Here is a 22,575-nt window from a genome sequence, read left to right on the forward strand (position 1 = left end):
TGCCTTGGGATTAATGGGGAAGCAATTGGCAGACAATGGTGCAGGAAGAACTGGTACGAATCCAGGGTGAGGAATGGTGGCATGGGAGAACGGGAGGAAGAAGCAACCTGGAGGGTGAGCGAGCAACAGCTCTGTACCACTGGGGTGGCGGGGGGGGATGTGGTGGGTGAGGGAGAAGCAGAGGTGGAGTAGAAAGCAGCAAGAAAGGCGGCGAAATGGAGCCCCCCTCCCTCCCTCCCTCCCTCCCTCCCTCCCTTCCCCGCTTGGGTTTGGATTCAGATGCCTTCATGGACAATCCAGGAGCACCAAAAAGGGGCCTCTTTGCCCCAGGTGGCCACCAGGGAAGGCATTGAGGAGAGCAGGGAATCTGGCGGGCTGCTGGTTTCCTTCCAGAGCATCAGCTGCAGGCTTCTGGTTTGGGAGCTTCCCTGGGTGGTCAGTGGTGGGCGTCAGTCCACGAGGCAGACCAGGGGAAGAAGGTCAGGACTCCTGTCATTGTGAGCAGCCTCTTGCAAGTCTGAATGTGCTCCCCGCTCCCTTTGTGTGGAGGGGGGCTCAGTTGCCTTCTCAAACTGGCTGCTTGGCCCAGCTGGAGCCCTGTTTATCGGGCCAGTGCTGGGGGTGGTTTTTCCTTGGGGCCGCTCCTTCTGCCCGCCGTAGAATGAGACAGAATGGTTTCTTAGCCCAGCAAAGGAGATTTCAAGAGAAAGCCCCTTGTCAAGCGGAGCAGGTGCTGATCCTGAAGGATAGTATAAACACTTAGAGGATCTACCGGTCGCCTGCAGACGAGGCCCATCTCTCCGCTGGGGATGCGCTGGAGGCCCCCTCAGCAGGCTGTAAAGTCTGGGCTGGGGAGACGAGGGACCGGCTGGAGGGGGGCTCCGGGGTTTGCCATCGTTGCCTCTGAGCAGGGGCTGAGCGCCGCCCGGGGCTCCTCCCGGGACGGTGGCCCTTGTCTGAGGAACGGGGGTGGCCATCCTGCCCCTCTGCTCTGCCAGCGGTTAGTTCAAGGCCTGGTCACAACCATCAGGCCTTTGAGCACCTGCAGCTGCGTCGGGAAGATGGGAGCCCTCCCTGGATTGTGTCCGTCTGTCCATGCGTCCGAGATGCCAGAGGCGCATCAGGGTCCCCTCCAGGCCTGTTTGGAGCATCCCGGGGATTAGAGCAGCCCCGAGGTCCCGCTGTGCTACCAGGTTTAGAGGCTGGATTGTGTGATGATGACTCCGGTGGGGCTTTTTGGCTTTTAAGTACGTATTGTTAGTCTGGGATTTCACCCGTGAATGCTTGAGGAAAGGGAAACGGTCTTCACGCTGCTTCGCACCCTTCCGAGTTAAGCTTTGGTCTTGCTCTGCTTTTGCCCTGCGGTTTCTGTCCCTGAGAAGGGCGGGGGGGGGGGGGTGTCTTCAGACAAAGTGCAGCTGTCAGCAGAACCACTTCCCTGCCATGACCCTTGACCTTGGGGCTGGGGGCTCCCCCCCTCTCCTTCTCTGCTCTTCCCTCCTAAGCCAGCCTGTGCAGGCCTGGCCGCCCACACGCCAACTTTCTATTACTATGTTCTTTCTTTTTTTGGCAACACTTTATCGGGTTTTTCTGTTTATACGTAATACCATTACTATTTGAACAATACTGTGACAGTATATATGTGCATTTATGCATCCTATCTATCCAATCTTTCAATACACACCACTTCCACACCCTCATAACTATTACATACGGTCTTTAGTTACCTTTTCTATTCTTATGTCTATTGTCAATCCAGACGCGCCATCTTCCCCATATTGCATTGTATTCCGTGTCAGCTTTCCCTTTTAGCTCCCTAGTTAGTTTATCCATTTCCGGGCGCTTGAAGATTCGGGAGGGCTAGCGTTTACTCTCCCGGGACGGTGTTCATGCCAACTTTCCAAGGAAGGTTCCTGGGTCTCGGGCGCAGGGTGGCAGAAATGCGGGGGGAGGGGCCCCCATCCCGAGGGCCACGTCAGGCTAGCAGGAGAGCGGATGGCCCGGCACAGGGGGGAAGGGAAGCCACCCAAGGGGACGTCCTGAGGTGACCCCACAGTGGGGAGGACTGGCTGAACCCGCGGGGTGGGGGAGGCTTCGGCGTCTGCAGTCTGGAAGCACCAAGGCAGCAGCTGCTGCTGGCGAGACTCTCTCAGCGCTGGGCAGCTGTGGCTATTTTTAGCCTGTTAGCTTCGGGATGCGCTATCTGGAGCCACCTTTGAAGAAGGAAGCGGACGGGTAACTGAATGAAGGATGTGAATAGCAAAGAAGGAGTCCCCTCCAAGGCCGGGGCTGCTGGGAGAGAGGAGAGAGGCATCGTGCGCTGCCCCTGCCATCCAGAGGAGCCATTCCCAGCTCCGACTCTTGCCCTGCCCAGTCAGGGTCTTCCCTGGGCCCCTCCAGGTGGGGCCGCACTCTCGGTCTGCACCCTGGCCAGGCTGGTCCCAGGAGGCAGAGCGGCTGCTCCCTCTCTGGGCTGTTTGTGGGTTTGGGACCCAAGGCACTGGGAAAAGGGGGCTGCAGGAAGAAGAAAAGTGGGGAGCCCCGTGCAAATGTTGGGGTTCAGTGGCAGCAAAATGCTGGGTTCTTTGTCTTCACACCTTGGCAGAAAGGGCTCTTAGTTCATAAAAGCTTCTGCAATTCTGTGTGTGCGTGTGCGTGCGTGCGTGTCTGTGTAATTCCTTCTAGACAGTCTATGCTGCCCCTGCCCAGACCTTCCCCATCACCCCCTTGAGCCAGCCGGGACAGTCACCTGGAGAGCCACTCTGGAAGCCGGGGGTTGGTGGGGGTGTCTGCTCCTCCTTTCTCAGCTTTGGGGTGGGGCTTGGGGGGATCTGTGGCTATTTGGGGATCAGGGAAGGGGGGGGCGCTGAGGATCAAAGGGCGGCACAATTGTCTGCCTTTGGGGCCTGTAGGGAGCAGCCCCCCCCGCCCCCCCCAGGCCCTCTGGCTTCTCCTGCCTGCCTTTCCTTCCTGCTTCCTGGAAGCCGCATTTCCACTGAGGCAGCCCCCCCAACCCCACCCCACCCCCTGCATCAGCTCCTCCCGGGGAGGCCAAGCCAGGCTGGGGCTGCGAGAGCTGGAAGAGGAAGGGAGGCAGGCTGGGCGGTTCTTCTTCGGGCAGGAGTCCTTCCGGGCCAGGGCTGGGCTCCACAGGCCGCCATCAGTTCACACGTGGAGTGCTGGCACTGCGCCAGGGAGTGGGAATCCACTGGGTGGTCTCTCTTGGGGATCCTTCAGCTGAGGACGGTGCTCTGGGCTCAGCTCTGCCATATCCATTCGGCCTGTGCTTTGGGGTCTGCCTCAAGCTATCCGTGGACCCAGGGATCCCCAGAGTCCTGCAGAGCTGCCCCACCAGCGTTTTTTTTTTTTTGGGGGGAGGTGATCCTTGAGGGTCTGCTGCCCCTCCTCTCCCCCACCTCTGGGCCTCTCCTGCACCTGGGAAGGGTGTCGCCTCACCTGGGCTGCTGGGCTTGTGCAAAGCCAGGACTGGCAGGTGCTTTCCCTGCTCAAAGGGGAGAGCGCACCTCCCTGGCCTGTGAGGCGCCAGAGGGTGGCAACCCAGGATTGTGAGGATCAAAGCTGGCCCAGTTATGTACCAGCCATGGTGGAAACACTCCTGCTCATCTTCTGCAGCCCAGTTGGGCTGCTGAGTTTCCGGGAGAGAAATGGTCCCGTGATTGCACCCATTTGGTGGCTGGAGGAGGCCAGCAGGAAAAAGGGAGTTCTAGCGTCTCCCCCAACTCTGCCCGGAAGGGGCATCTGGTTGTTTCTGCTGAGTCACCTCCTGTTTGGGTTACTGCAACATGCTGGAGGTGGAGTTGTCCTTGGAGACCAGCCTGAAGTTACAGCTGGCCTAGTGGCAGCACCCCAATTCTGGCTCACCCCAGAAGCCTCTTGCGGCCTGAGCTGCACTGATTCCCAGTTCCCCCCCAGATTGCCTCTCAAGGTGCCTTTGAAGCTCTACCCAGCACGCAGCAGGCTGCCGGGTGGGTGGGCTCCAGACCCCTCCCATAAATGTTGCCCCCAAGGCCCTGCCTTCTTACGGCCGGCTCAGCCCTGTGGGGCAGCCTGCTACTGAAGATTGAGGGACCCCCCCCCCCTTAGCCTTCCAGGAGCTAAGACCTGCCTCTTCCCACCCATATTGGGCCAGGAGGGGTTGAGCCCGGGGGGGTTGCTTGGCCTGGCACCTGAGTGGGGAAGGGTTGGTTTTAACTTACCTTTTAGGTGTTCCTGTGAGGAGTCTAGAGTCTTGTATGACCTAGGCAGGTTCTGTGATTTGTTGAAGAAGCCTTAATAAGTAGGTTTTATCTTTCACAAAGTCAAGGAACGGACCTCGCTGGTTGGGATGCCAGGCCCAGGTGCCCCCTCCAAGTCCTAGGGTTTGGGGGTTGGGAGGGGTTGGTTCAGAACGATGCCAGGAAGGTCAGCCAGGGCTCCTTCCAGCCTGGGGCGAGAGCAGCTGGGCCTGAGGGAAGCTTCCTCCCCTCCCACCGTAACGGCTTCCCGTAAGTGTTCCTGTTGCCCCCTAACTCTGCCCGCCCAGACTCCCCACCTGGCAGTGCCCCCATCCCAAGTGCATAAGAGCCAGCCTGGGCAGGGGGGATCCCGTACCCGTGGGGCTTCACCCACGATCTCAGCATAACCGACCCCCCCCCCCCAGTCGCTAGGGCACCCTCCTCCAGCTGCACTGAATGGCAGTGGCCGTGCCCTGGGGTTACGAGATCTCCATGAAATTGGGGGTTCTTCACTGAAAGACTTTGCGCTTAGGGACGGACATTCTGGGCCCAACTGTGGTCGCAAGTTGAAGATTCCCTGTGCATCTTTGCCTTTTAAAGAGAAAATGGTGGCTTATCTTTAGGCGGAGCATTACCAGGTGTTCTGCTCAAGGAAGTAACCAAATCCCTCTTTAATGACCCCCTTGACTCAGGTGACCCCCATGGAGCAAGCAATAATGGGGCCCATCTATCCACCAGCTGTTTTTTTTTTAATAAATTTTTTATTTTTATAACAACAAGAAAAACAAATAAAACCTTTCTATTCACCAGTGTGTCAGTTGGGTACACATTTCTTTATGCACGTAACACCATTATCATACATATTTTACTTATATATGTTTATAATCCTTCTAATCAGTATTTTATATCACATATATACTTACTGTATTAACCTTAATATTTATTGACTTTCAATAATATATTTCATATTCATTTTCTTACTCTGTCTAACTCATTCAATTATCAGCAATATATATTATACTGTTGTTACATATTTCAATTTCTTACTCTTCTATCTAACCATTCATAAAATAAATTGCAAATTTTATAATAATCTTTTTCCTCTTGTTCTCTAATTGCCATTGTCAATCTACTCATTTCTGCACCTTCCATTATTTTCTTAATTATTTCCCCATCCATCGGAATTTTCTCATTTTTCCAATTTTGTGCAAATACAGTCCTGGCTGCTATTAATACATTGATAATCAAGTAGTTTAACTCTTTGTTATAACCCTTAGGCAAAATTCCCAATAAAAATGTCTCTGGTTTTAATTCTATAGGTTGATTCATCATTTTCTCCAGCCACGTATATATTCTAGTCCAATACTTTTTAGCTTTTGTGCATGTCCACCACATATGGTAGTATGATCCTGGTAACTTCTGATGTTTCCAGCACCACTGACTTATCTTTAAACATCTTGGCAGTTCTTATTGGGGGTAAGTGCCACCTGTGAAACATCTTATACAAATTATCTTTATAGGCTGTTGACATAGTTAATTTATAGTTTCTAGACCATAGTATCTGCCATTTATCCAAGTCTATTCCATATCCAAAGTTTTCCCCCCACGCAATCATTGATTCTTTAACTTGTTCTTCCTCTAATTTCACTCCTAGTAAGTAACCCTATAATTTTTAATCAACTTCTTTTCAGTGCCTGTTAGGATTTTATCCAGTTCAGTCAATTCCTTATAAAACCCAGCCATCTTAATATCTTTCTCATACTTCGTATGTATTTGCAAATACAAATACCAATTCATTTTTATCCCTTGTAACTCTAATTCTTGCTTTGTTCTGAGTTCACCCTTTTCATTTAAAATTTCTTCATATCTAGTAACGTGTTCCTTTTTAAAAATCTGTGGATATGTAAAAGCTTCTAATGTTGATAACCAGACTGATATTTTCATATAGTGATAATTTCTTATTTTTTCCTATACTGTAAATAAAGCATCCCTACTGTAGTGTCTCCTAAAATACCCATGTACCTTACTTTCTTTATACCCTAAAAATGCATGCCAGCCCAATTGTAAATCATGCCCTTCTCGCGTTAATAATAATCTGACATTTTTCAGTAGAATCCATTCCTTCACCCACATCAATATTGTTGCCTGTTAATACAGTTCCCAGTTGGGTAGTCCAAAACCCCCTCTCACCCTTGCGTCCTGCAGTAGTTTTATCTTGATTCTTGTCTTTTTCCCCTGCCAAATGAATGTCAGCATCATTTTATTTAGATCTTCAAAGTATTTTTTTTCAATCTTATTGGAATCGTCTGGAATAAGTGTAATATTTTTGGCAATGTGTTCATTTTAATTCTACCTATTCTACCTATTAAAGCTAGTTATAGGTTTTTCCATTTTTTCCAAGTCTATCGCAATCTATTGTAGTAATCTCTCATAATTATCTTCTTTAAGTGTTCCACATCTAGCTGTCATTTGTATCCCTAAATATTTCACTTTTTGTAATTTGAATATTTAATTTGTCCATTAATCTTTTCTTTCATTTTTCTGTCATGTTTTTCCCCAAGATTTTTGTTTTTTCTTTGTTTATTTTCAATCCTGCTACTTTGCCAAACTCCTCTATTTCTCTAATCAATTTAGGGCCTGTTTCCAATGGTTCTTCCAATATAAAAACAAAATCATCTGCGAAAGCTTGTAATTTATATTCTTCCTTTTTTATTTTCGTTCCCTTTATTTCTTCATTTTTCCTAATATTTCTATTCAAAACTTCCAAAGTCAATACAAACAATAACGGGGATAATGGACAGCCTTGTCTGGTTCCTTTTTGAATGTTAAAATTTTCTGTCAATTCTCCATTTATCATTACTCTTGTTGTTTGCTTGTTATATATCGCCTTAGTGCTTTAGTAAACTTATCTCCAAAACCCATCTTCTCCAATTGCATCAACATAAATTGTGAATTCACATTATCAAACGCTTTCTGTGCATTGAAAAACGCTAATTCCCTTTGTTTCTCTGAGTGAGTTTCATAGTATTCCAGAGTATTCAATATTATCCTCATATTATTTTTTATTTGTCTCTTGGGTAGAAATCCATTTTGATCTGAGTGTATAAAATGATTTAAATATCTTTTTAGTCTTTCTGCTATTATTGAAACAAATATTTTATAATTGGCATTTAGCAGAGATATTGGTCTATAAATTTTTATTTGTCGTGGGTCAGTGTCTTCTTTTGGTATAAGTGTAACATATGCCTCTGTACATGAATCCGGTTTCTTTGTTTTTTGTCAGAACCTCATTCAATTCTTCCAACACTGTAATAGAGATTACTTCCTGTATTGTCTTATAGAATTCAGCTGGTAGCCCGTCTGGTCCGGGAGCTTTCCCAGTAGTTTGTCTATTTATTGCTTCTGTCAGTTCCATCATTGTTGTTTTCTCATTTTCTGGTATTCTCGGTAATTCTGCTTCTTGTAAATATTGCTGTACTTTGTTTTCTAATATTTCCTCTTGTTCATATAGTTTCTCATAGTACCTCTATTTTTTTTCTTCTCTTCATTTTCATAACACAACGTGCCATTTTCATCTATTAATTGTGGTGTTCTTTTTTTATTCTTTTTCTTTCTTCAGTTTATATGCTAGCTATCTACCTGGTTTATTTGCATTTTCAAAATAATTCTGTTTAGCCCCTCTAATCTTTTGCACCAGTTCTTCTTTTTCCATTAGTCCAATTTTGTGTTTAATTATATCCATTTGGTTTTTTTATATTTTTGTGCTGTGGATATTTTTGTAAATCCTTCTCCAATTTCTTATGTTCTTGTTCTAGAATTTGTTGTGCTTGTCTCTTTTTAATGTTCCTTCTTCTTGTATAGGTTATAATCATACCTCTGATATATAATTTTATAGTGTCCCATACATTTTGCAATGAAGTTTCTCCTAATTTATTTTCTTTAAAAAAGAAAAACAATTCTTTTTCCAGGTTATTAATACATTCTTTTTCTTTTAAAATTAAATTATTCAAAGTCCATCTTAGCCTTTTTTTTTGTCCCTTCCATTTAATCCTTATTGGGTTGTGATTGGCCCATATATTTGTATCAATATTTGCTTCCTGAATATTAGGTATTAAATCTGTTGACATCCAAATCATATCTGTTCTTGACCATGATAGATGTATATTTGAGTAAAATGTAAATTGTCTATTTTTGCTATTCAATTCTCTCCATATATCTTTAATACTCAGCTCCTCCACCATCTTAAAAAAAGATTTGAGTAATATTTTTCTATTTTTCTTGTTTGTTTTCTGTGTTTTATAGTCCAGTTCTGTATTTACAATTGCATTAAAGTCTCCAAAGATGCATGTCTTATCGTATTCCAGTTCAATTATTTTATTGTGTAACTTCTTATAAAATTGGTCTTGCTGATTATTGGGAGCATAAATTGCAATTAAAAATACTTTTAAATTATTATCTTATTTCAGCCATCAATATTCTTCCTTCTTCATCTGTATAAATTTGCTTAGCTTTAATTGTATTTCTAATGTATAAAACAACTCCTCTTTTACTTTGTTGTGCCAATGATGTAAATATATTCCCAATTCTAGGACAATTCAACAAATGTGCATGTTGTCTTCTAATATACACTTCTTGTAGGGAGATTATATCCATGTTTAATTTTCCTAATTTATGAAACATCTTTTTCCTTTTAATAGCCGAATTTAGTCCATTTATATTTATATAAATCAATTTCGTTTCCTCTTCCATTGTTTAAACTTTATAAGTAGGCTTTATTGCTCTTGTTGTTCTTTGTTCTCTTGGTTCTTTAGTTATCATTTGGCCACCTACTGCTCCCTCCTCCTGTCTCCTCTCTGTTTCTTCTCCATGTCCATTTCTGCTCATATTTTGAGTTCCTCTTCTCTTGCTCTCTCATCTTCTGTTCCTCCTAAGTATTCATTGCAGAATAATTCTGCACTTTCCACTGAATCTATTCTGTGTCTTTGTTCTCGCCAGATGAATGTCAGACCTTCCGGAATCAGCCATCTATAGTTTTTTTTTTAATTAATATCTTAGACAAAAAATTGGTATTCTTTTCTTAAATCTCTCAATTTCCTTGGTATTTGTTTCAAGGCTATAATGTTTTTTCCTTTGTACTTCAATAAGTCATCTCTTGCCTTCTGCAGTATCTCTGTGCTTATTGTTTTCTTGGTAAATCTCACATGTACTTCTCTGGGTAATTTATTTCTTACCGCATATCTAGTGAATACTCGGTATATTTCATCCATTCCATCAATCATTTTTTCTTTAGTCATCTCCAATGGTTCTGCTAATATTTCTGTCATAATTTCTTTAAGATTTTCTCCTTTTTCTTCCTCAATGTTCTGAAATCTTAAGTAGAAACCAGCCTTTTCCATCTCAGAATATTGAATCTTTCCCTTTTTTCCTTTTCAACCATTGTCAATCTATTATCTATTTCTCCTACTTTCTTATCTGTTTTATCACCTCTTTCTTCCATCTTCTGTATTTTTTCTCCATATATCGTTAAGACCTGTTGTATATCTCCTTTCATCTTCTCCATCCTTTCCTCCAACTTTTCCATTCTATCATCTGTACGCTTCCCTTGGTCTTGTACTACTTGAAACATTGGTTTTATTTCTTGCATAGAAGTCTCCTTTTCTTTTATCTTTCTCCTGCCGAAATATCATTGTAATTGATCGTTGACCAGCTGGGCTCAGGGATGAGGAAGTAGGAATTGATAATCCAGTAGGAATTCTTTTACTCATATCAAATCAAATTATAATCCATTCACAAAAGCCCAAGGAAAAGTAAACATAAATCTTCAGGTTCTTCTCTACCTTAATCCAATTTTATCCAAGAAAAAAGAGGAACAAACCCAAAAATAATGATGTTATTAGTTATTAGGTAGTTAGAGAATCCAATAACAGAAAAGGAGACTATAGATCCAATAGAAAAAAATGTAGTAAAAATATATGAAATTCAAAATATTAATCCACTTGTTTAGAAAAAAACAATATCCAATTGTTAATCCACTTGTTAGGAAAAAAGGCGGGGGGGAAAGAGTAGAGAAAAAGAAAATGAACATTCCAAAATTAATCCACAATTAGAAACTGGGCCAAAAAATAAAACAAGCCCAAAGAAGAGGAAAATAAAGGAAAAAACAAATCCAACATACGCTCCAGCAGAAATAAAAATAAGCACCAAACAAAAAGAAAACAAAAAGAAAAAAAGAAAAGACACTAGCTGTAATTTATAAATCCATGTCACTAAGTGAACCAGAATCTCAGTGTAACATTCAATCAGTCCAGAAAGCCAAACACCAAAGCATATATATTACCAAGGTTACAGTGTTCTTTCTCTGTCTTTTTCTTTATCTCGTTCAACTTTCAAATTGTGTACCAGCTTTATAAGAGCAGCACCTGTTTTCAGTGCTGGCTTATTAAATTTCTCCCCTTCTCTGTAGTCAAAATAGCTTAATCTTTAAAGTGTGTTGTTTTTCCCCTGTGACCTCTAGATGGCAGTATTGCTTAGCTTTCCTTAGGGTTACACCTATCTCTACTGAAAGTGAAGGAAAGCCAAAGGATAAAAAAAGTACTTAAGAAATTTTAAACTAAATAACAAAAAAAAGTTCTATTTCTTCTTGATTTTAAGTTCAGTCCAGTCCAGCTATTCAAAGCAAAGAAGCAAACAAAGTATTCCCTTTTTTGTGTTAAAAATAAAGAGTCCAACTAGAGTTGACAGTACTCGCCGTTCGCTGCTGCCTTATTTTTTTTTGTTTTCTTTCTTTCTTTAATAAATCTTTCTCTTGGTGTACTCCTCTACCTATTTTTTTTTTTAAGTAGGAATTTCTCACCCAGACTGACACACTTTCTTCTTTCTCTTCTTCTTCCGTTCAGAGGCTGGCACAGCTTCTTAGCGGCTCAAGATTAATGGCTGCTTCCCAACCACTGCCGGATTGTAGGAACTTTCCTGGATCAACCAGGGACTTTCCGACATCCCTGGGATCAACAGGATGTGCTCCTTTCACTTACCGTCTCTCCAGGACGGTGGGGGTCCACTCCGGGGGTATCGGCGTTTTCCTCAGAGCTCTGAGACAAGCGTCTTTCCGCTGCTGCTCAAGCCCCGCCCTCCCCTGTCCACTAGCCTTGAAGGACGAAGCTTCCAGGGCATCAGCTCGGCTTCCAAATCATCCACGTGCAGACAGTTAAACTTGGCCCTTAGCTGGCTTGCCTTCGGGTAGAACCCAGGGGACCCCAATTCTCTAGAATGGCCAAATGCATCCTCCATTCAAAATCCAAGAAAGAAATACTTAGACTCCATTAATTAGAGAAAAGATATCTTTTACTGGAAGTCCAGTGGTAGCAACAAAAGAATTCTGAATCTGAGAAAATGGGCGCGTAAATCACCTATACAAAGTGATGGCAACGTTCCTACCCACAATAGTTTAATTTGTCCACCAAATAAAAAGTTGGATATAGCATCATGTGGGCATCTCCAGGTGGTGATGAGGCCTCTGTCTGTTGACCTTGACATATATTGATAAAGAGTTGCAGCTGCGCATAGCATAGGATAGAAGCCTAACCACGCCCCCCCTCCTCCCCCCATTACTTACGACAGCCGAAAGATGCAAAGCAAAGGAAGAAAATCTTGAAGGCCAACAGCCTCAGAGGGAATTGTGCTGGTTGTGCCTTGGTTAACTTAAATCAACGCTATTTTTTGCTCCCTGGTCCCCTGGTATTTTCAAGGGGCAGCCCTGCCGAAACTGGCCGGAGACAAGTTGGCTCTCTGGCCAGGGAAATGTTGGGTTAGCCGTTGCCTCTTCAGAGGAAGGCAACCCCTGATCAAAGGAAGGCGCCTTCTTCCGAAGAGGCAGCTGCTTGTCCAGCATTCCCCTGACCAGAGAGCCAGCTTGTCTTCAGCTGATTTCTGCAGGGCTGCCCCTTGAGCATCCGCAAGGAGAAGAGCCCTGTCCCGCTTCTAGCCCCCCTGGCCAGGGACCCCTTCGGCTGCGGCATGGGCTCCCTGAGGCCTTGGTGGGGTGCAAGTGGGAGGAGTCCAGGGGCTGACCTATTTCTCTCCCCCAGAGAAGCTGTACTGTTCCAAGGGCCCGGAGCTGAGGCGTTCCCTTTTCTCCCTCAAGCAGCTTTTCCAGGTGAGGCCCTGCCAGAGTCCCCGCTCCTCTCCCAGAGCCCGGCCGGGGCCTTGGCCAAGGAACGGGACAGCCCAGCCCAGGGGAGGGGGAGCTTCCGGGGGCCTCAGGGGGGTCTTTCAGGCTCTGCCTTTGGGCTGCAGGAGGACAAGGACCTGGTGCCGGAGTTTGTGAACTCCGAAGGGCTGACGTGCCTCGTCTCGGTGGGAGCCGAAGCCGACCAGAACTACCAGAACTACATCTTGCGGGGTAAGGCGCCTGCCTGGGTAGCTGAAGTGGCCCAGCGGGTGGCCAGGCCAGGGAGTGCTCCCCTCGCCCCTCTTTCCACCTCACTGCCTCCCACCGAGGGAGGATCTGGGCTAGATTGGGGGAAGGGGGCCAGAAGCCCCTGGGAGGGAGGAGGGGGCATCCCCGTGGTTCTCTCCCACCAATGTTGCCCCCTGGTGGAGAACTGAGTAAACAACCAGCCACTTGAGTGGGGGAGGGGAGGGCCTCTGCCTCTGCTCTGAGGAAGGCGGCTGGCTGGGCAGCTTTCGGTGGGTCCAGGGCTCTGGCCCCGCCCCTTTTATGGGTGCAGTAACAAAGCCCAGAAGACCCAAGGTAGACTTTGGGTGCCTGGTTGAGGAAGGGGGGGGCTGTCCATCCATTAACCCTCCCCCCCCCACGGTCCCCAAGTGTGGGAAGTGCCACTTTCTCCCAGGGACTCTTCTGCGCTTCTCTGCAGGCTTCCTTGATTACCCCCCCCCCGCCAAACTCTCTGTGCCGGTGAGGGCAGAAGCCGGGGCTGCCCTCCGTGGCCAGTGAGGGGCCAAGGCCCACGGGGAACCTCTGCCTCCCAGGCCCTGCGGTTTTCACCTTTGCTTTGGAAATTAGCCCTTTTTTCACCTGGATGCGCCCGTCCCTCGGGCGGGGGGTAAAGGGCAGCAGGAAGCGGGGGCTTTCCAAAGGAGGGTTCGGGCTGCATGTTCTGCAGAAGTGCCCCCCCTCAGGCAGTGCCCAGGAGTGGAGCATCCTGGCCCACCCGCTCCTGCCCTGGTGCCCTCAGTGCCGCTGGGGCTCCCACGGGACGGCTCTTCTTCTCCCTGCCTTGCAGCTCTCAGCCAGATCATGCTGTTCGTGGACGGGATGATGGGGGTGATCCAGCACCCAGAGACCCTGCAGTGGCTCTACGCCCTGACGGGCAGCCTGGTGAGGGAAGGTCCCCGCTGCCGGCAGAGGGCCTTCGGGTTTTCCTTGCTGACTCCTGGCTTCAGGTCCTTTGCTCGGGATCTCCTCTGGCGATCCCCTCCCCAGCAGCCCTGGGAGGAGATCTGGCCGGCTCAGCTCATCCTGCCCTGCTGTCTGAGCAACTGGAGGTTGCACTAGGGTGGCCAGACCCTCCAGTCGGCACGTCCAAGGGCATTGTCCTGGGAGCAAGGCCACCTCTGGCCCGTCTCGCCTCCGCCAAGGGCATCCCTGGACTGGGTGGTCCTCGGGATCAATTCAGACCTTGGGCCTTCAGAGCCTCCAGGCAGAATCCCAGCGGGGGAGGGATCAGAGGCGTGAGCTCAAGGAAGACCCCGGAAGACCTCAGCTGCTGGAAACGCTGGACGTGTGTCCCTCCTGCGCAGCCCACGCTTGAAGGGGCCCGTCTCTACACCCCTCGTCGCCTTTGCCGGAGAAGGCCGGCTCACGCAGCTCCCCTCGCCTTCCTCTAGTACCGCCTCGTGGTGAAGACGGCCCTGAAGCTGCTCCTGGTCTTTGTGGAGTTCACCGAGTCCAATGCCCAGCTGCTGATCCAGGCTGTGGGTGCTGTCGAGCAGGTCAGAGGTGAGCGCAGAGCCTGGCGCTTCCTGGTTTCTCCTTGGAAAGGGCCACCTTCCAGTCTCATCAAGCCAACCACTTTTGGTGGCCCCCAAGGGCCGCGAGGGGCAGGCCGCCTCTCTGGGGGAGGAAGAAGAGGGGCCCCGGCATGCCTCTTGCAACGGAAGGCCGCCTGCCCACGTGGCGATGCTAAGAGGGATCTTCAGGCAGCCCCTCCTCCCCCCTTCCTGACTTCCTGCCTTTCAGGTGGGTTTCCGTGGTCTCGCCTTGTGGCCATCCTGGAGCAGAAGAGCGGGGCTGACACGGAGCTCCAGGTGTTTGCAATGACACTCATCAACAAGGTGAGGGCGGGCAGGGCGGGCAGGGGGCACTTCCCGGGGTGGGTGGCTGGGGCCAGCTAATGGTTGTGTCCTGTTGGGGCTTGCAGACCTTGGCTGCCCTCCCTGACCAGGACTCCTTCTACGACGTGACAGATTGTCTGGAGCAGCAGGGCATGGAGCGACTCGTCCAGGCCCACCTGGCCAGCAAGGGCACCGACTCAGACCTGAGGCAGCAACTTGCCCTCTACGAGGTGAGGACCCACGGAGGGAGGCCACCCCGCTGCCTGCCTGCCTGTGCCTGCTGGCTGGCTGACCGTCTCTCTGATTCGCAGAATGCCCTGAAGGAGGAGGACGGGGCAGAAGAGCCTCTGCTGGGCCCCCGGGCCAAGGAGCGGCGCAGAGGGGACGAGGGCCGGCAGGGGGCCCGGCGCTCCTTGGCCCAGGAGGAGGACCGAGGCGCTCCTGCCTCTGCAGGTGCCCTTCCCAGCCCTCCGCAGACGCCGGGCCTGGAGGAGGAGAGCCATGAGCAGCCGTGAGTTGGGCGTGGGGCATGGATGGGGGCCCCAATGTCCCCCCAAGGCTGCCCTGCTGGCCAGTGGAAGCCTTAATCGAGCTCTCCTCGGGGGCCCAGAAAGCCCCCCGGGCAAGTGGCCGATCAGCTGCAGCTCTTCCCCCGTCTCCCTTGCAGGCCCAGCTCGACGGGCTCGTTCAGCAGCACCTCCTGCATGCAGCTCTCTGCGCCGCTGGGCCCTGGGGAAGGAGAGCCGCTGGCTGGCCTGGGCGAGAGGAGCGTTTTCAAGTAGGTCCCAGCTGGGCGGCCAAGCGGACTGTGGGGGGAGGCAGCTTGCAGGTGTGGGAGGTTTGCCAGAGCCGCCTTCCTGGGGTTTCCCTGGGCAGGGACCCGTCTCTGCCATTAGTCCCGAGGGCTCCCTTGCCAGCAGGTGGACGGTTCAGGTGCCGCTCTCTCTCTCTCTCTTGGTGGGGGGGGGGGACACAGGGAGCCCCTCTCCCTAGCTCACTCTTCTCAAGCAGACGGTGCCGTGGCAGCCTTGGACCCCAGCTGCAGGTTGGGGCCACAGCCCGGGCAGGAGGGGAAGAGGCTCAGCTGCTGCAGCTGGCAGAACGTGGCGCCTGGTGGCCAATCCGATGAGGCCCCCAGGGCCCCCCCCAGGCCCCTCCTGCTGCTTGGGGAAGGAGAGGGCTGTCTGTCTCCCCGCCCCCCCTCCCCCCCAGACAGGGGCCAAAGCTCCGGGGGTTGGGGAGGGTGGCGTGTGATGCCCGGGGGCAGCTCCCTCCTTCCCGGGCACCCTGCAGCGCCTTTCGGGCTGCCTCCTCTCCTCCGGGCCAGCGTGCACCAGCGGGCGGATTCCACAGGCCCTGCAAGCGGGGTGGGGGTGGGGGGCGTATGTGTGTCTGTCGTCTTTCTAGCTGCTCTGAGCTTCTCTCAGCTCTCTTGCTCTCTCCAGCACCCGCCCGGCTTAAATGCTATTTCCTCTTCCAGACTTCGCGAAACGGCCTCTGCTTGGTAAGTGACAGCCGGGGTGTGGTGTGCAGTGGTGTTAGTCAGTGAGGGCTTGCGTGTCATGGCTGCCTCTGCTTGGTAAGCGACGGCCGGGGTGTGGCGGGTGGGTGGGCAGCGTTGAGCTGCCCTCCCTGCCAGCAGAAGTGCCCTGGTTGGGCTTTGGGGATGCTTGTCGCTCCGCTGCCCCCTCCAGCTGCCGGGAGCCCGAGGCAGCCGCTTGGCTGAGCCGGCATCCTGGGGCCACCCGCTCCCACCCCACAGAATCAGGTGGGAAGAGCGTCCCCACATCCCACCCGTTCCACAAGGGGGCGCCCTGCTGTGCCCGGGGAGGCTCCCTTGGTTGCAGAATCCAAGCGGTGGCTACCTTGGCCAGATGGCCAGGGGGAGCACGACTCCTTCCAGAAAGCGCCCCCAGCCCCACCCCTGCTGCATGTCCCCCGTGCCTCGGGGGCTGGCTTGGCCGAGCTTGTGGCACCGTGCGGAGGAGGGCCCGCCGGCATTAACTCCCTTTTTCTCCCAGGCGAGAGGAAGCCCCCCCGGTATGTGGGGACAAGCCCATTCTGAGGCACTTTGAGTAAGTACGGCGTGGCCTGTGGTCTGGCGGAGGGCCTGGATGGAGCCGCTGAGCCAGCGGCTCCTGTTCCCTCCCGGGTCCTGGACCCCGGGAGAGGGGCTTGCTTGGATCCATTTCCAGGTCGCCTGTTGTTAACGTTGCCACTTGGGTGTCGCTGAAAGGCCCCCCTGGGAGCCCTGGGCAGTTTCTGCCACGTGGTTTGCCTAGAGACCAGGCTTCCTTCCAGGGGCCAGGCGGCCATTCCTTGCCCAGGGACAGGTGCGGAGGGGCAGGGCAACAGGTCGCTGGCCGGCTGTGTGAAAAGTCGCTGGTCAGCCCGTGCTTACTTAGGCAGGGTGACCCGATAAGACCCAGACGGGTGTAAAACGGAAAGCTTTGGTCCGCTGCATTGGGACCAGGCTGGGGCATCATGCTCCTCTCCTCCTTTCCTCCTGCACATGGCCTGCGCATGGATCATGTGCCCAGCATCTTCCCTCCCGATTCAGATCCTGCCTGCCTGCAAACAGCTGTCTGGCAAATGCCCCTTGGGAAACGCTTCGTTTAAAAAACACCTGAAAAATGGGGGCCTTAATAAACCAGGATTGAGACTCGTTTCCCAAGTGAAAGCCAGCAGTCAGGAGGCCGCTTTCCTTGCGGCCTTTTCATGACTCTCAGTTCAAGACAACAACGGGGAGTATTTCGCTTGGCTGCCCTCAGCTTCCCAGAGCTTGACCAAGCCCCCTTCCTTCCCAGGGCCACCGGTGGTTTAGCCTCCTCTACGTCCCGAGCCAGAAGCCGGGCTCAATCTCGGAGGATCCTATTTCTGGATTCCAGGGAAGTTGGGAAGCCCCGGCTGAAATAAATCCCCTGCCCCAAAGTGGTTTTTCCAAGTTCACGTGGTGGTGTGCTGATATTAAGGACGCCTGGCGTTGTGCGCAGAGCGAGCGGGGGCTGGAAGGAGAGGCCACTGCGGTGCTACCCCTGGCAGAGTCATTGGAGGAGGGGGAGGGAGGGGGTGAGGCCCAGCATGGCCCGACAGGGCTTCTGCCTCAGGTGTGGGTCCTAGCTTATCTCGGGGGAGGGGAGGCAGCCTGGATCTCACCTTTCAGTTGCTCTGGGGGATCTGAGGCTCCTAGATTTGGATCCCGACTCCCAGCCGAATTAGCGGCCGTTATTCTGGTGCAAGGCTTGGAGGGGATGATTTGGCCGGCACAGCGGCAGGTGCCTTTCAGAACCAGAGCACAAAAAGGAGAGCGCATCTGGGGGAACACGTGTGTGCCCTTGCATGCACACAGCCGTGGGCTCCCCCTCGGTCCGGGAATCCAGGCCACAGGTGGCGCATGGTGGGCGGGGCTGAGTGACGGGCATGGCTCCATGCGAAGGGCCAGGCCGGGTTTGTCGGGCCCGGAGGCCAGTCTGAGGGGACCAGGACAGGTGCAGGTCAGAAGCGGCTCCTGCCCAAACGCTGGACCTCAGGAGGCGTCCGATCTCCCTTTCTCGGCTTCAGGCGGAGGCTGCCCTCGGGAGGAGGGCAACCCTGTAAATCCACCGAGGGAAGAGCGAGAGAAGTTTAATGATGTGAACAAGATTGTGGGTCTCTCTTGCACTCTCAGTCTCCCCCTGGGTGCGGTGGCATTCAGTGCACAGCTCTGGCTGGGAGGAAAGGCTGGGGGCCTCTTCTGAGCTATCGCCCATGAAGGGGCCCCCTTCAGGCGTCCTCCTGTGGGCGCTGTGCCCGTCCTTTGTGCCCAGGAGGGCCCTTCTCTCTTCCCCTGGCATTCCCCCCTCGCGGCCTAGACCCAGCAGCTCCTTTGGCTTCAGCCACACTCAGCCTCTGGGCAGCAGGGCAGGACCTCCCGGGGGCAGCCGGCTGGATTGGCCCTCTTCCCAAAGGAAGGAAAGGCTGCCAGTGCCCACTGCAGCCAGGAGAGGACAGGGGGCAGGGGAAGAGGTCTGGGCAGGACAGGGCAGCCCCGCAGGAAACCCGAAAACCAGCTGGAGCCACCCGATGGCCATGACCGCCCCAATGGAAGCTGCACGTCGAGACACCTTCCGTTGCCCACCTGTATGTCTTCAGGTGGGACATTGGAGCAGACCGGCTCTGGAGTGCAGCACCTTGCCTCATCCTCTAGTGCCTTACCTGTGCGAGGACACTCAGGTGTCCTTGCATGAGGGCAAGCAGGAACACCGGATTCCGGTAGGTCAGGGATTACATCTGAAACGGGGAACCTGTCAGACCCTTAATACTTTTTTCTGGCTTGCAGCTTGATTGTTACTGGTGACCTTTATGGGTAACGTTTATTGTATTGAGGCCAGCTGAGTTTCTCTGTGTGTTTCCACACGGCCATAAGGTTATAAGGGACCACAAAGGTTATCCAGCCCAGCCCCCAGCTGAATGCCAGATACACGCAGCATCTCTGACCATCTGGCCTTCGCTTGAAAACAAATGTCCCAGGAGAGCCCACCACATCACGTGGCCGTCTGTTCCACTGCCAGACGACTTGTGAATTCAGGAAGTTATCCTGATGTCCTAGGATGGACCTCATTCCTTTCACCCCGTGGCTCTGCTCCTCTTCTCTGGGAGAGAGAAAATACGTCCACTCCCCCTTTGGTGCCGCAAACTTACCTTTCTCTCCGACGGTCTCCTCCTCCGTAGGGTAAAGGGAGCAAGAGCCTTCCTGCCGTCTTCCTGGTGGCCGCTTCTGGGCTCGCTTGGCTCGTCATTGGCCTTGTGCCCACAACTGGACACAGGACTTCCTGATCGCGATCCCTAGGTGGCATTTGCCTTGTTCGCAGCTACAAGGCGCTGCTGGCCTCGGTTTAGCTTGGGGTCACCAGAAGCATCCAGACCCCTTTTACCTGTACTTTTCTCCCGGTCTCGTGCCTCACGTTTCTCCTTCCCAGGTGGAGAATTTTACATTTTTCCCATTAAATTCCACCCTATCAATTTCACCTCACTCAAGCCTGTTCAGATCTTTTTGAACCTCTAACCACCCGTCTCCGGCCCACGAGGCTTTGTACCCTGGGCCGACTTTGAGGTCTCCTTGACTCTCTCCTCCAAGCCCTCCGATGTGCTGGGAAATGACCCCCCCACCCCCCCGCAGAGGCCGTGACGGAAGAAGGGCTCCCGCACACCTCCTTTCAACCTGTGCCTGGTTTCCTCTGCCTTGGGGGATGGGTTGGCCGTGGCTTGGCCTTTGGGTTCTGAAAACTCCCAGCAATGGCTCTCCCTTGGAAAAACGGGGGGGGGGGGGTCTTGCTCCCCAAAACAAGCCTGTTTGCAGCTTCTGCCTTTGGAGGGTGTTCCTTTGCCGGTGAGCTTGGTAAATTTTCATTGAAAGTCAAAGAGGGGCTGGCAGTGTGGGTGGGCGCCCTCTTTCGGCCACTGCCTAGATGACTAGTAAGAGCTCACGGTTGGCACTGTCTGCTGGGCGCAATGGCGACAGTGTCCCCCATGCAGTGGTGTGGAGTGTCCTCTTCTCTTGCAGAGCCCGTTTTTTAGAAAACCTGGCTGCCTCTCAGAAAGAGAAGATCAGTGCCATCAGCCGCGGACGAGCAGAGATTCTGGCTGAAGCTGCTTCGAACACTGAGCCAGTGGGCCCAGGTAGGGTGCAGGAGGCAGAGCTTGTCCCTTCCTTGGCTCTGTTCTCTTCTGCTCGGCCTTTTCCTCGGCCTTAATTGCCCCTTTCTGCCATAGGGAGGTGGAGTGAAGGACAAAACGGAGCCCTTAACTGGGAAGAGCCCAGCTCAGAGCCTGCCTTGGATCACCAGGAGAGTAGGGAGGGCGTGTCCCCCAAGGAGGCCTCTTCAAGCCATCTCTTCGACACCTCCCGCGTCCCGGGCCCCGACCCAGAATGTGCCCCGGGTGGCATGAGGGGGCCTCTCGAGAGCAGCGGTGCTTCTGCGAAGAGAAAACTGATGCTCGACATGCTGTTCACTAATAAGAGCCCGCCAGGCATGGAGAGGACGCTGGTCACAGACCAAGGCCTGGAAGAGACGGGGAAGATGGTGCGCCAGGAAGAGGAGAGCCAGGAGAGGACGGGCCAGCGGACCAGATCTTGGGCCCTCCCCTTGCAAAGCCAGTTCAGTGTTGAAGCCGAAACCAGCCTGAAGAGGCTGGACAGGGCCCAGGTAGTGGGAGGTCCACTGGGGCTTGGCTCTCAGGCTCTGAAGATCCAGGATCTGGACTTCTCAGACCTGTGTGAGGAGGAAGATTTGGATGTACACGAAGCAAAGGTGGCCAAGACAAGCTTGCCCCACGTGGCTTTGGGAGCAGGTGAGGAGGACCCGGCCCCTCCTCTGATTCCCGGTTGTGCTCCACCTCCTCCAGCTCCTCCTCCTCCACCTGGCATACCTGGTCCGCCTCCTCCCCCTCCGCTCAGCAGCCCCCTTCTTGGGGGAGAAGCCAGCTCCCCTGCCAAGAAAAAGAAGACCGTCAAGCTCTTCTGGAAGGAGCTGAAGGACGTAGATGGCCCTGCCCGGGAAAGTCGGTTTGGGCAGGCTACTCTGTGGGCATCCCTGGAGAAGGTCACAGTTGACTCTGCTAGGCTGGAACATCTCTTTGAGTCCAGGGCAAAGGAGGCTCCGAGTTCCAAGGTAAGTTGCTGCGTGAAGCTGCAGCTTGGCGTCTCAATGCTCTTCTCTGGCTGGAGGAGAACACAGAACATACAATGACAGAGTTGGAAGGCACTTTGGAGGTCTCCCAGTCTGATCCCATGCTCAGGCAGGAGATCCTATATCCCCCTGGACAAATGGTTGTCCAACCTCATCTTGAAAACCTCGCGTGGTGGATCACGTACAGCCTCTGAAGGGAAGCGATTCCACTGGTTCTCACTCTCGGGAAACCTCTCCTTAGTTCTAGGCTGGATCTCTCCCTGATAATTTTCCATTCATTGCTTGTCTTGCCAATAGGTTGACCTCCTCCTCCTCTCTGTGACAGTCCCTCAAATATTGGAAGACCATGCCATGTTGCCTCTTCGTTAGACCAGACCAATCTTGCTGGATAGCGCCCAGTGCTCAGGTGTATCAAGATCCTTCTGGATCTTGATCCTATCTTTTAAAGTGTTGGCTCCTCCCCCTAGCTTGGTGTCGTCTGCAAATTGGGTGCGTTCCCCATCCCTCCCCTAATCTAGACCATTTATGAAAATGCTGAGAAGGACTGGGCCGAAGACAGAACCTTAGGAAGAGCAGCTGCCCTGGCATCACTTCCCGGCTTGGAGACGTGGGCTGCTCCTCACCTCCAGCCTCTCCTCCACGGCCAGACCCTGGGCTCAAAGTACGAGAGCAAAGGAAACTACTCTGCCACTCCTTCCCCGTCCGGCACAGCAGCTTCCCTCCCCTCCTTGGGCTCCCTGCCCCACAGGGGCTCTGTGTAGAGGGGCTTTGCGGGTCTCTTGGCTGCTGGGGTTTTGAGTTGCAGGTAGACCGGGCCGCTTCTGACCCAGCTGGTCCTGCTTTGGGTCGGGCCATGGAGAGGCCTCTTTCCCTTGCTCGAGGCATAAATGGGCTTGATAAAGAAGCAGAGCAGCTGTGGCACAGGGGGACGGGGGGACGGGGGTCTCAGCCTGGCCGAGGCTTCCCTGTTAGGCTTCAGGGCCTCGCTTCTCCTGGGCTCAGCTCTGTGTCCTCAGGAGCCTCTTGACTTTCTTGGCTTATAACGGTGGGTTTGGCAAAAACCTATCTGGGTTCTCTTTCGTACTTGTCAAAGCAAAGAAAAGCAAAGGCGCACCTGGATCCCGTGTTTAATCTGCCCCAATCCTGCTGCTCCTCTTTTAGAAAGCTGTGGATGGAAGGAAGCTGATTGTGGTCCTGGATCCCAAGAGGAGCAATGCCATCAACATTGGCCTGACGGTGTTGCCTCCCATCCATGTCATCAAGACGGCCATTCTCGGCTTTGACGAGTTTGCCATCAATAAGGAAGGGATTGAGGTGAGAAGGGATTTCCTGGGGGGTCTCTGGATGGGCGTCCGCAGGGCTTCCGAGAGCTTCCCATT

The 22,575-nt window shown here is 52.2% G+C and overlaps 1 protein-coding gene across 2 annotated transcripts in view; it reads left to right on the top strand.

The window, feature by feature from the left end:
* The window catches only part of FHOD1 (formin homology 2 domain containing 1), a 34,645-nt gene that overhangs the window by 5,348 nt on the left and 6,722 nt on the right, over window positions 1-22,575 (top strand). Inside the window, exons 4-16 of one of the 2 annotated variants that reach the window (XM_087940276.1) lie at window positions 12,320-12,387; window positions 12,528-12,633; window positions 13,478-13,572; window positions 14,082-14,193; window positions 14,434-14,528; window positions 14,615-14,758; window positions 14,840-15,039; window positions 15,196-15,306; window positions 16,009-16,032; window positions 16,550-16,603; window positions 20,071-20,186; window positions 20,280-21,178; window positions 22,358-22,510. In XM_087940276.1, coding sequence (XP_087796402.1) covers window positions 12,320-12,387; window positions 12,528-12,633; window positions 13,478-13,572; window positions 14,082-14,193; window positions 14,434-14,528; window positions 14,615-14,758; window positions 14,840-15,039; window positions 15,196-15,306; window positions 16,009-16,032; window positions 16,550-16,603; window positions 20,071-20,186; window positions 20,280-21,178; window positions 22,358-22,510 — 2,177 coding nt within the window. The remainder of the gene's footprint in view (window positions 1-12,319; window positions 12,388-12,527; window positions 12,634-13,477; window positions 13,573-14,081; window positions 14,194-14,433; window positions 14,529-14,614; window positions 14,759-14,839; window positions 15,040-15,195; window positions 15,307-16,008; window positions 16,033-16,549; window positions 16,604-20,070; window positions 20,187-20,279; window positions 21,179-22,357; window positions 22,511-22,575) is intronic. The other variant, XM_026714348.2, reaches the window with a different exon arrangement.

This window comes from Pseudonaja textilis, chromosome 11 (assembly GCF_049901715.1).
Source record: "Pseudonaja textilis isolate UNSWEBS1 chromosome 11, rPseTex1.2, whole genome shotgun sequence".
Classification (NCBI taxonomy): Eukaryota; Metazoa; Chordata; class Lepidosauria; order Squamata; family Elapidae; genus Pseudonaja; species Pseudonaja textilis.